General features: G+C 50.4%; 2 protein-coding genes across 10 annotated transcripts in view; one reads left to right on the top strand and one right to left on the bottom strand.

Moving 5' to 3' along the window:
- Positions 1–124: 124 nt before the first annotated feature.
- ESRP2 (epithelial splicing regulatory protein 2) lies at positions 125–6,924 on the top strand. Of its 6 annotated transcripts, none has more exons than XM_053604880.1 (16): positions 125–349; positions 439–567; positions 1,206–1,232; positions 2,076–2,189; positions 2,285–2,399; positions 2,759–2,857; positions 3,062–3,116; positions 3,189–3,296; positions 3,449–3,509; positions 3,591–3,633; positions 3,776–4,077; positions 4,191–4,403; positions 4,502–4,700; positions 4,957–5,143; positions 5,447–5,612; positions 5,692–6,924. In XM_053604880.1, exons 1-16 carry the CDS (start codon positions 158–160, stop codon positions 5,779–5,781), a joined length of 2,100 nt encoding a protein of 699 aa, XP_053460855.1. In that variant the 5' UTR covers positions 125–157; the 3' UTR covers positions 5,782–6,924. The 6 variants fall into 6 exon arrangements, with proteins under 6 accessions (XP_053460855.1, XP_053460820.1, XP_053460847.1 ...); XM_053604845.1 differs by having other exon boundaries at positions 3,377–3,509; XM_053604872.1 differs by having other exon boundaries at positions 3,186–3,296.
- Positions 6,700–12,200, bottom strand: part of NFATC3 (nuclear factor of activated T cells 3) — a 143,104-nt gene continuing 137,603 nt past the window's right edge. For 2 of the 4 annotated variants that reach the window (XM_053604677.1, XM_053604685.1), the window contains one exon: positions 6,700–9,843. In XM_053604677.1, coding sequence (XP_053460652.1) covers positions 9,756–9,843 — 88 coding nt within the window. In that variant the 3' untranslated portion in view covers positions 6,700–9,755. Of the gene's footprint in view, positions 10,241–12,200 lie in introns of all 4 variants that reach the window. The other 2 variants (XM_053604705.1, XM_053604696.1) reach the window with 2 other exon arrangements.

Below are 12,200 nucleotides of genomic sequence, written 5' to 3'. Positions count from 1 at the left end.
GGGTCTCAGCAGCGCCCACTGAGCCAGCCGGGCGGCAGGTGCCGCCCCCGACACACGGCGTCCCGCCCAAGCTGATCCGTGTCTGTTGTGGGTCTGTGAGTGCGTGCGCCTCGTCGGTCCGCGTGCGTCAGTCCGGGCGCCCCCTACCTCTGCTGCCATGACTCCGCCGCAGCCCCCGCCCCCAGGCCCGGATCCCGAGGCAGATTCCACCGCGGACCCATGCCCGGGGCCTAGATCATTGGTCGTCCTGTTCGGGGCGACGGCCGGTGCCTTGGGGCCAGACCTGGGCTCCGACGAGACTGACTTAATCCTCTTAGTCTGGCAAGTGGTGGAGCCGCAAAGCCGCCAGGTAGGGTGGAAAGGAGGCGGTGGGTTTCCCCACGGACCTTCAGGGCCCTAGGGGCCCGGCAGCTGATCGGCTTCCCTCACCGGTCGCAGGTGGGGACACTGCACAAGTCGCTGGTTCGCGCTGAGGCGGCCTCGCTGAGTCCAGAGTGCCGTGAGGCAAGCGGCCTGAGCGCCGACAGCCTGGCGCGGGCCGAGCCGCTGGACAAGGTGCTGCAACAGGTGAGCGACGGTTCCAGGGTGGATGGCGGCACCGCCGGGCTTTGGGGACATTTTTGGGCAGGAGAGGCGGCAGGAGGCGAGGCCTGGTGCGCTGCGACCAACTTGGCAGGAGCGGTAGGACGGGGTCTTGTTTGAAACTTCGAGCTGTTCCTGCGTGTGCGTGTCCGCGCGTGCTGGCCATTCCCGGGGCATCTTAGTTTTCAACTTTTACAGGTCTCCACTCCTACTGAGGGTGGGGGATGCAAGCTGCGGGATCCGTCCCTAGTTCCCGGCCTGCGGGGGGGAAGCAAGGCTGAGACACCTCTGAGAACCTGCCAGGTTAGGTCTCCCAGAGCAGCAGCCGGAAGCGAAAGGGTCGCAAGGCCCAGACTTTGCCACAGGTCATGGGTCCATGCTGCCTGCGTCTCTGACTTGCCTGGGAGTTGCAGGAGCGGGGGTGTAGGGCGGCGTCTGCCTCAGAGGTAGACGCCGCCAGGTGTAAGCTCTTCGAGTAGGCCTGTCTCGGCTAGCTAGCCAGACGTGGGCGCTGTCCGAATCTTGCCTAGGGGCAACCTGCCTGCTGACTGCAAAGGCTTGGGGTGCCTCCCGCCCTTTGCTGAGGTGGGAGGCGGTTTCCACTGTTATTTTCTTTTCCTTAGATCACACTCTTCTTCAGTGTAATGAGTGTAAGTCCTTTTCATGCGCAAATTCTTTCATCTTCCAACAACTGTGGTGGTTCCTGATGAGGAAACTCAAAGATGCTGAAGCTGAGTGTCTTCCAGGAAGGCTCCTAGACTGGCCTAGACTGGGAGTTTGCTGGAAAAGAGCTGGGTTGCCTTACTCTTCCAGTGTGAAGTAGTAAAGTGTCACAGAGTTGGCTGGAGGTGGGAGTATGGGGTTCCTGGGTCTTTTCTTCAGTGAAAGTAGAGGCTGGGGGAGGGGCTGGGAAGCCAGAAGTGCCTCCGCCTCTATGAACAAACAGCTCAATGCCAGCAGGTTGATAGGGTGTGGGTCAAAGCTCATGCTGCCCCTGGTGTCCAAGTGTGGAGCTCTGTCCTTGGAGTTTTTCTGCCCCTCTGGTTGGTCAGACCTAGAGGCGGGGCTGCCATTGACCGTGAACCTTTTGGGCCTCAGGCAGGCCTGGGCCTTCCCCACCTGTCTGAGGGTGGTACCTGGTCAGGGACAGGTTTAACCTGCTTTGCCCCACCCCTTCCCACCTGTTTGTCTCACTCTACCAGGTGTTTGCTCTGGCCCCACTCCAGACTTCTGAAGTGTGTGTGATGGGGGCTTGGGTTATGTGTGACTGCCCTCATTTGGCCTGGAGCAGTTGACAGTGGACTGGAACAGGGGTGGAGTTGAGGGGGATGGGACACAGGGCCAGGCCCAGCAGGCGTGGCCTCCTCCTCCCCAGGCAAGGTAGGGCTGAACATCTGGCTAAACCAGCTTTGCAGCCTGCCTCCTTCCTCCTACCCCTGGTTCCTTCCGCCCAGCTGTGAATCTGTTTCTGTCTCCCCATTCCCTGTCCCCAGTTCTCCCAGCTAGTGAGCAGGGACGTGGCTCTGCTGGGCGGGGGCCCCTACGTGCTCTGCACTGATGGGCAGCAGCTGTTGCGACAGGTCCTGCACCCTGAGGCCTCCAGGAAGGTATGCTGCTGTAGGACTCCTAGGAGCCCCGATGTTGTGTGGGTGGGCAGGGCACCTTAGTTCCCCCATTCATCCCCATTCCCATGTGTCCCCAGAACCTGGTGCTCCCCGACACCTTCTTCTCCTTCTACGATCTCTGCAGAGAGTTCCACAAGCAACACCCAAACACTTGCCCTGCCAAGGACCTCACTGTGGCCACCATGGCACAGGGTATCTGTGACCCAGCAGGGTTGGGTAGAGGGGTGGTTTTAGGTTATAAGTATCTGCACATGTGCATGCGGTGGGTGGGTTATACCAGCACATGCAAATCTGCATTACCTGCTGAGTCCTTGAGTGTCCTTGTGACACTGTGCTAGGATAGGTTTGCAATGGGTGCATATGTCTGTGTATGTCTGTGCTGCGGACCTGTTAGTACACACGTGAACTGGGCCCAAACAAACGTATATGGTGGGTTTCTGTATGTGTCTATAGAGGGACTAGGGCCCCGTTGTGAACAAGATTAGTGCTCATGTTGGGTGCCCCAGAGCTCTCATGCTGGGATTTCTTCAGAGTCACTTCTCTGCCCATAGACTTGGGACTGGAGACAGATGCCACAGAGGATGACTTTGGGGTCTGGGAAGTGAAGACAATGGTGGCTGTCATCCTTCACCTGCTCAAAGGGCCCAGCAGTAAGATTCCCCTCACTGCCTGATGTCTGCCTACTATTTCCTCAAAGTTCTGCATCCCAATTGTGACCTTCTTTAAAAGACTGCAAGATGAAAGCATCTTTGTCACCTCCTCCTCTCCCTCAACTGTCCTCTTTTTGCAGAGCTTGGTGGGGAAAATCCCCTCCACCCAGACCTTGCTGACACCCATGCCATCTTCTTTCAAAGGTCAATTGTTTTTGGAGCCTGAGGTGATAAAGCAGAAATACGAGACAGGGCCTTGGTGAGTGTGGGAGCAGGGGCAGGGGTGAAAACAGCTGGACAGCTCTGACCCTGTGCCCTTCTCTCACAGCAGCAAGGCTGATGTGGTGGACAGTGAGACTGTGGTCCGAGCCCGTGGGTTGCCCTGGCAGTCATCCGATCAGGATGTGGCTCGCTTCTTCAAAGGGCTCAACATTGCCAGGTCAGTGTGGCAGGAGGGGTGGGTCCAAGAAAACTCCTTCCCACACTAACCAGGAGGCACTAACAGCACTGGCTTCATAGGGGTGGTGTAGCGCTTTGCCTCAATGCCCAGGGCCGCAGAAATGGTGAGGCCCTCATCCACTTTGTGGACAGTGAGCAGCGGGACCTAGCACTGCAGAGACACAAGCACCACATGGGCGTCCGCTATATTGAGGTAGGGGTTTGGGCTGGGAGTGGGGCAGGGCAAAACTGAGCCAGGCCTGAGACCCATGGGCTGTTCCCTCTTGACCAACAGGTATATAAAGCCACAGGGGAGGAGTTTGTAAAGATCGCAGGGGGTGAGTGTGCCCTCAGCAAGTTTTGGCTCTTGACCCATCTCCTACTTCCCCACTAGCCCTTGTCTCTCTGCTCCCCTGTGTTGGTTGGTATTTGGAAGAGCACAGGTGAAGTTGGCAGGTGACTCCCATGTACTCTACCCAGGCACATCACTAGAGGTGGCTCGTTTCCTGTCACGGGAAGACCAAGTGATCTTGAGGCTGCGGGGACTGCCCTTCTCTGCTGGGCCACCAGATGTGCTGGGCTTCCTGGGACCAGAATGCCCAGTGACAGGAGGTGCTGAGGGGCTGCTCTTTGTGCGCCACCCTGATGGACGGCCAACTGGTGATGCCTTTGCCCTCTTTGCCTGTGAGGAGCTGGCACAAGCTGCGCTACGTAGGCACAAGGGCATGCTGGGTAAGCGATACATCGAAATCTTCCGGAGCACTGCAGCTGAGGTGCAGCAAGTGAGTACCCAGGGCTCCCTACCCTCCATGTATTGGTTCTCCAGGGGTGGCCCTTTGATCCCCTATGCCTCCGCTCTGCTTGGCATGACCAGGTTTTGCTGCCTTCCTTACAGGTTCTGAACCGTTATGCATCTAGTCCACTCCTTCCCACACTGACTGCCCCACTGCTGCCCATCCCCTTCCAACTGGCAGCTGGGACAGGGAGGGATTGCGTACGCCTTCGAGGCCTGCCCTACACAGCTACCATTGAAGACATCTTGAGCTTTCTAGGGGAGGGAGCTGTGGACATCCGGCCCCATGGTGTGCACATGGTGCTCAACCAGCAGGTGAGGCACTGTTGGTGGGGACACACATAAATAAGGGGTGTGTGTCAGGGCTAAGGCGCTCTTGCACACAACAAACTGCTCATAAAATGTGTACACAGGGCCGGCCATCAGGTGATGCCTTCATCCAGATGACATCAGCAGAGCGGGCCCTAGCTGTTGCTCAGCGTTGCCATAAGAAGGTGATGAAGGAACGCTACGTGGAGGTTGTCCCCTGCTCCACAGAGGAGATGAGCCGTGTGCTGATAGGGGGCACCTTGGGCCGCAGTGGCATGTCCCCTCCACCCTGCAAGCTGCCCTGTGAGTGCCCAGGGGTTGGGAAAGAATGAAGCCTGGGGAGGCCAGGCTGTTATAAGCTCCCACTTTCTATAGTGGGGACTCTTTTCTTTTTTGCAGTTTTTGGCCGGGGATGGGTTTGAACCCACCACCTCCGGCATATGGGGCCAGCGCCCTACCCCTTTGAGCCACGGGTGCCGCCCGTGGGGACTCTTTTCTGTGCCCCCTCCCAGGACGTTGCTGGGCTCTGTGCAGATGCACTTTCTACTTCTGTTTCTAGGCCTCTCGCCACCAACCTATGCCACCTTTCAGGCCACCCCAACCCTCATTCCCACTGAAACGGCAGCCTTATACCCTTCTTCAGCACTGCTCTCAGCTGCAAGGGTGCCTGCTGCCCCCAGCCCTGTTGCCTACTACCCAGGTCCAGCCACTCAACTCTACATGAACTACACAGCTTACTACCCAAGGTACCCTGCCACTAAGAGAACTCCATAGTCCCACTCCTTGCCTTCCTGCCTTGGTGGAGTTCATGATCCCCTTCTAGGCCAGATAACCCAAGGTGTATTGGGAGATTTTGTACTTTATCCTGAGATGAGAAGGGAAGGTGTGAGCTGGCTGATGCCAACTATAAAATAAATTGGAGATGACTATGTAGAGGGAGGGGTTTTAGAATTAAACTAACCGCAAGGCAGAGGCAGGGGAGAAGGGAGGCAGGGCTTGGTCTAGGCCACAGGTGGGATGCACTACTAAACCTCTCTCTCTCTCCTTAGTCCTCCAGTCTCCCCTACCACTGTGGGCTACCTCACCACACCCCCTGCTGCCCTGGCCTCTGCTCCCACTTCAGTGTTGTCCCAGCCAGGAGCCCTGGTCCGCATGCAGGGTGTCCCATACACAGCTGGGATGAAGGATCTGCTCAGTGTCTTTCAGGCCTACCAGGTGAGATTATGTGACTGGAAGGTTTAAGGGCTTGGCTGAACCTAGAGCTCTCTGCCTTAAATCTGTGTTCCTTCTGCAGCTAGCCCCTGATGACTACACCAGTCTGATGCCTATAGGTGACCCTCCACGTACTGTGTTACAAACCCCCAAAGAGTGGGTGTGTTTGTAGGTGAAGAAACCAGGAGATAAGAGCTAGCTGATGTCCTCAGCTAACATGCCTCTCCTACGTCCAGAGGACCAGCCCCCTCAACCTGCTAGCTTTTTGCTGGCTTGTCAGAAGGCACCTCGATGAGCCCAAGCTCCAGTTCCATCCTCCATTCATTCCTCTGCCTGTTTACCCCAAAGATGATGGTTGGACCCTGCATGCAGGTCTAGAGGTGGAATGGGGCTAACCTGCTCCTGATGGCCTGAGCTGGGCCTCTTGAGTGGCACCTAGAGAGCTTTTTGGTCTGTCCTGGCTATGGCCCATGCCCAGAGATATCGTGGGGCTGACAGGTCCATAGCAGGCTTTCTTTTTTAAAATGTTAAGTTCTGGTACCTTCAATGTATGACTCCTGGGAGAATCAAGGGTCCACATGGGCCTCTGAGTAAAGATCCCAATGTTCTACCTCCCCCCGGTTGCTCTGGTGAGGGGAAGGCAGACAGAGCCAGCCCCCACACTCAGGATACTTGGACCTCAGAAACCATGTGCCAGGAAGGTCCCACCTAAGGATGCTAGCCCCTCTCTAGCACAAGGAATATCAGATGGCAAAACTGCAGGCTATTTTGACGGACTATGCTGCAGTATCCCCAGAGGACACTAGGGGGCAGAAGGCCCCCACACAAAAACTCAGGCTTGAATTTTAAAAGGGACTTTTCTGCCAACTTTTCATGCACACCTTGGAAAGGCCAGTTGTCCTGAACCCAGCAGACACTGTGGAATGTCCTTTGTACCCATTAAAGGGTGCAGAACTGAAGCCTCGGAAAGAATTCGGAACTCTATCCTCTCTATAAAATAAACAAAAGTTCCTGACCAAGTGGACTTTTTAAAAGATTGAGGGGTTCCACACCAGCCCCAGGCGGAGGAAAACGCAGACAGACTAAGGAGACTTTTGACCTGTCACCATTTATTATTTCAGCACTATTAACTGTGGAGCCTGAACTGCTGGCTCTTCTTCCCTTTGTATTTGTGTAAGGAGCAATGCTCTCCTATAAAAGATTTTGAAATACAAAATATACAAGAAAACACAATCCCAAGTGCTGTAAACATAACTGAAAACCAGTTCCTTTACTAAACATCCATTTTATAAAACACAGGGTTTGAACCTGAGCCTGTGTGAGCCTTAAAGATCTGTTCTGAATATCAAAAATAGGGCTTCACAGCCAGGCCCAACAGAGGTCTGGTGACAGTGGCTGGCCCTGGGTAGGGTGGTTTGCAACCTAGGCAGCAGCACCACACATGAACTCAAAGACATCTGTTCTTTTTAAAGCTGTTTTCAGCCATGTTTCTCTGTGCATCTCCAGTAAGCAGAAGGCTGCTCATTCTATTCCTCAACCCAAGACCTAGCATGGGTTGCAAAAAGGAAGGGGTGAGTGCTGCTACTAGAAATCACTTTGCATAGTACAATGGCTGTGTGCTTTAATACCACCTGTTGCATAAAAATTAAAGTCCTTATCTACAAAGCCAAAAAATATTGACTCTTATACCAGAGCTTTTACAAAGCTGATATAAAACTGCTTACATAGTATTATACAGCTCTATTTTAAAATTTAACTTTTATTTTAAATACGAAAGCATTTCTAGAGCTACAGGCATCAAGGTATTTAAAAGGCATCAAAATTTGGTGCATAGCAACTCTGGATCATAGAGGCTTTTATTCTTGAGGGCAGCAAAACAGCCCCCAAAGGGTCTTGCGAGGGAAGCTCTTGTAGGATCCCTCATATGAGGCAGCTACACTATGGGCAAAGGAGTAGAGGCAAGTCTGGCCGTGTCTCTGGAATTTCATCTGAGAGGCCCATTTCCTGACCCTCCAAAAGAAGCTGTGACGACCTTCCAACCATAGGCCCTGAAATGAATCTTACCATTTTATACTCTGTGACACAAGATGCACTTTCTTTCTTTCTTTTTTTTTTTTTTGTAGAGACAAGAGTGTCACTTTATGGCCCTCGGTAGAGTGCCGTGGCATCACACAGCTCACAGCAATCTCCAACTCCTGGGCTTAAGCGATTCTCTTGTCTCAGCCTCCCGAGTAGCTGGGACTACAGGCGTCCGCCACAACGCCCAGCTATTTTTTGGTTGCAGTTCAGCCGAGGCTGGGTTTGAACCTGCCACCCTTGGTATATGGGGCCTTACCGACTGAGCCACAGGTGCCGCCCGCAAGATGCATTTTCAAAGAAAATTTGGAAGCACACAGCTTCAAGAGGGGTCAGAATGATTTGCTCAAGGACAGATATTTTTCTCTTATTTTTAGGGGAGAAATCTAAAACAGGTTTTGGTTTTTTTTTTTTTTTTCTCTTAAGACCATACTTCTCATCCTGGGTAAATAGCTCCTACCCTATTGACAAAATGTAAAATATGGTAGGTAATGAGCTGGTCCCCGTGCAAGGCCTACATTGGCCTCAGTAGAGTTAAGTCTCGGTATCTAGGGTCTACAATCCCCTGGAATAACAGCGTCGAACCTTCAACCAGCCCAGCATACTGTCTCATCTATAGGCACTCCAAAAATCTGCTTCCTGAATAAATGAAAGTACCTTACTTCATCTGAAACATAATGCAAACTTCTGGGGCTTTGAAATATCCCCGGGAAATAAAATTGCATTGGGGGAGGGGTAAGGGCAGGCTTTTTTAAAAAAGTACCCAACTTGGGCATCTCCTTTGGTAGACAGCAGGTTGGAGCTTCTGCTGGCCCCTGCCTTGGATGCCAGTCTCATGGTAGCAGCACCAGGGTGTCTTTGGTGTGGAGGGTCAGGACATTGTGTTTGGGTGTGCTCAAAGCCTTTTGGGGGAAAAGTCTTTTTTTAGGTTGTACAGACAGGGCAGGGTAGGCCAGAATCATTTCGGGCTGTAAACAGAGTGAAGGAATAAGCCTCCCATGCCTGTGTAAATCTTAAAATCTTCCCATTTGGAGCCTTGCATTTTCTCTGCTTGTCCTGATGTTCAGCTGTGCTTAGTTTTTGACATAGCCTGGCCTCTAGAGAAGAGTCAGAACTGTAATGCTACCAAAGCCACCATGGCACTGTGGCTTCAAAAGTTACAGAACAGCCAAATACAGATGCTCCTGTCTGGAAAAGGTTCTGAGACCTGAGAACACACTAGTTTTTAGGACAGCAGGAAATGAAAGCAACCAAGCTAAAACTCCACCTTTCAAAGTCACCTTACTTACAGCCACTCTACCCAAGGTCCTGAGGGAAAAAAACAATTTGAACATGGAGCCAGTACGGAGAAACTGCAGGAAGATTACCTAGAAAGTTACAAAAAGGCTATGCTCTGGAATGTCTTCTTATATTCCAACACTTCAATGATGGAATGGTTTCTTCTTATTTCATCTAACAACAGTTTGCTTTTATAAAGAGGTATGAGCTACATTTGGCTTTATTTCCTATGAAACTATGAAAGCCTTCAGGACACATGTTGAGTTTCTGAAGCATAGGTGCGGGCTTGGGATAATTTTTTCCTTTTCTTTCTTTTTTCCTTTTTTTTTTTTTTGCCTCTGAAAGGTTTTATCAAAAGTTCCTATTTTTAAAATATCATCAAAACTAAAGGGCCCTTCAAATGACCACAAAGCAGTACAAATTGCCAATCCTAGCTAAGTAACCAGGGGACCTACAAAAGCAGCACCTCTGAAATGGACAGCCTGCTGCATTCATACTCAGAGCACCCATCATATAAAAGTATCCTATTTAAATATAAAAAGCAAAACTCATTTTCCCAAAGCTCAAACAGCCTATGCTGTTCCTCTTCTTTTATACCATCTATCCAAGGCCTGAGGTGGAGGAATGTTGCTTTCCCCACAAATGGTAAGTCCAACTCCAGATGCCAGTCCTGAAGGCTGGAGAGTTGAAAACCCAAGGTCTAAGGAGAGAAACATGATGAGAAGTTGGTGGTAGACACAAGGCTGCAGTGTGCGGTATTAGAGCCCGGTAGATCTTCCTAAATCCAGGGACTCAGGACCCGGGAGGGGAGTCTGTCTGCTCACCCCTGTTCCTTGGGAAACAGAAATCTGGGACATATCTCTCCCAATTATCTCGTTCACTGAAAAACAAGAAAAAGGATAGCAATTAATGACCTCTGAGTGACTAACCATAGGATGCTCAACACTGAGGTCCACCTCTCAACCATTTCCATTCCCGTGACTTTCTTTTTTTTTTTTTGGTTCTTGGCTGGGACTGGGTTTGAACCCGCCACCTCTGGCATATGGGACCGGCGCCCTACTCCTTGAGCCACAGGCGCCACCTTCCCATGACTTTCTATAAAGGTAGAGACAGTGCCTGAAGCCTCTCTCCAGCTGAGTGGCATGAAAGACGGAAACATCATCACACAAGGTGCTCCAGACTCCTCTCTCTTGTCCACTCAGTTCAGTTTGGGTTGGGAGGGAGGATGGCTGAAAGAACAGGAAACATTCTTACCCTTTTATCTGAAGGCTCATGCTCTAGAATAAAGGATAGAATAATTAAAAACAAGTGTCCAGACTTGGTGCTTGTAGCTCAAGTGGCTAAGGTGCCAGCCACACACACAAGAGCTGAAGGATTCAAATCCAGCCCGGGCCTGTCAAACAATAATGACAACTACAACCAAAAAATAGCTGGGCATTGTGGTGGACGCCTATAGTCCCAGCTACTCAGAAGGCCGAGGCAAGAGAATTGCCTTAGCCCAGGAGTTGGAGGTTGCTGTGAGCTGTGATGACAAAGTGAGACTCTGTCTCTAAAAATAAATAAATAAATAAAACAAAATAATAAAGATTTCCTACTAATTCCATCCCTAGGTACATATACAAGATAACTGAAAACATACATCCACATGAAAATTTATACTTAAATGTTCACAACAGCATTATTCATAATAGCCAATAAGTGGAAATAACCCAAATGTCTACTAAGTGATGAAGAGATAAACAAGATGTGGTCTCTCTCCACACAATGGAATGGAGTATTCAGCCTTGAAATTGAGTGAAGTTCTGTCTGATACATGTTACAACATAGATGAGCTTTGAAAACCATAGGCTAAGACAAAGAAGCCCAGACACAAAAGGTCACTCAGTCTATGATTCCATTTATATGAAATGTCCAGAACAGGCCAATCCATAGAGAAAATAGATTACTGGTTGCAGGGAGGGAGGAATAGGGAGTCAATACTAATGAGCATGGAGTTTCTTTCTAGAGTAATCAAAATGGAGTTCTAAAATTAGACAGTGGTAGTAGTTACACAACTGATTATACTAAACGCACTGAATTGTGTACTTTCAAGGGTAAATTTTATAGTATGTGAATTATATCTCAATACAGCTGTCGTAATAAAAATAGGCCAAGACAAAAAAATGCTATACTTAGAATCTGATGTGATCATAGACCAACAAGACAGTAACAATCATTTTTTATTTTTTTTATTTTTTTTATTTTTGGCCGGGGCTAGATTTGAACCCGCCACCTCCGGCATATGGGACCGGCGCCCTACTCCTTGAGCCACAGGCGCCGCCCAAGACAGTAACAATCATTTAAGCAATCCTCAAGTATTAACATCCAATCTTTTTATAGTTTACATATACATAAGAAAACAAATTCGTTAAACTCATGTACTCATATGGCTATAAAGAGAAGGGAATAATAATTTATTCACCCCAGGCTGGACATGGTAGCTTACTCCTATAATCCTGGGAGATCAAGGCTGGAGGACTTGATCAAGAGAGATCCTGGGGCAGCACCTGTGGCTCAACAGAGTAGGGCACTGGCCCCATATGCCGGAGGTGGCAGGTTCAAACCCAGCCCCGGCCAAAAAAAAACAAAACAAAAAAACTACAAACAGTGAGATCCTGGGTGGCGCCTGTGGCTCAGTGGGTAGGGCACCAGCCCCATATACCAAGGGTGGCGGGTTCAAACCCGGCCCCGGCCAAACTGCAACAAAAAAAATAGCCAGGCACTATGGCAGGTGCCTGTAGTCCCAGCTACTCGGGAGGCAGAGGCAAGAGAATCGCCTAAGCCCAGGAGCTGGAGGTTGCTGTGAGCTGTGTGACACCACAGCACTCTACCGAGGGCAATAAAGTGAAACTCTGTCTCTACAAAAAAGTAAATAAGAGTGAAACCCTGTCTATACTAAAAGTAGAAAACTAGCTGGATGTGGTGGCAGGCACCTGTAGTCCCAGCTACTTGGGAGGTTGAGGTAGGAAGATCATTTGAACCCAGGAATTTGAGGTTGCCGTGAGCTAGGCTGACACTATGGCAATCTAACCCAGGCAACACAGTGAGACTCTTGTCTCAAAATCCAAAAAACCCCGTTTATTCTTCCCATAAATATTTACTGAGCACCTATAGACTTTACAATTGATATTAAATCTTATTTCGATTAATCTTTTTTTTTAATAGAGACAGAGTCTCACTTTATTGCCCACAGTAGAG

Source organism: Nycticebus coucang, chromosome 2 (assembly GCF_027406575.1).
Source record: "Nycticebus coucang isolate mNycCou1 chromosome 2, mNycCou1.pri, whole genome shotgun sequence".
Lineage (NCBI taxonomy): Eukaryota > Metazoa > Chordata > Mammalia > Primates > Lorisidae > Nycticebus > Nycticebus coucang.
Note: the sequence above shows the minus strand (reverse complement) of the source record. Positions and strands in the feature narration are given on the sequence as shown.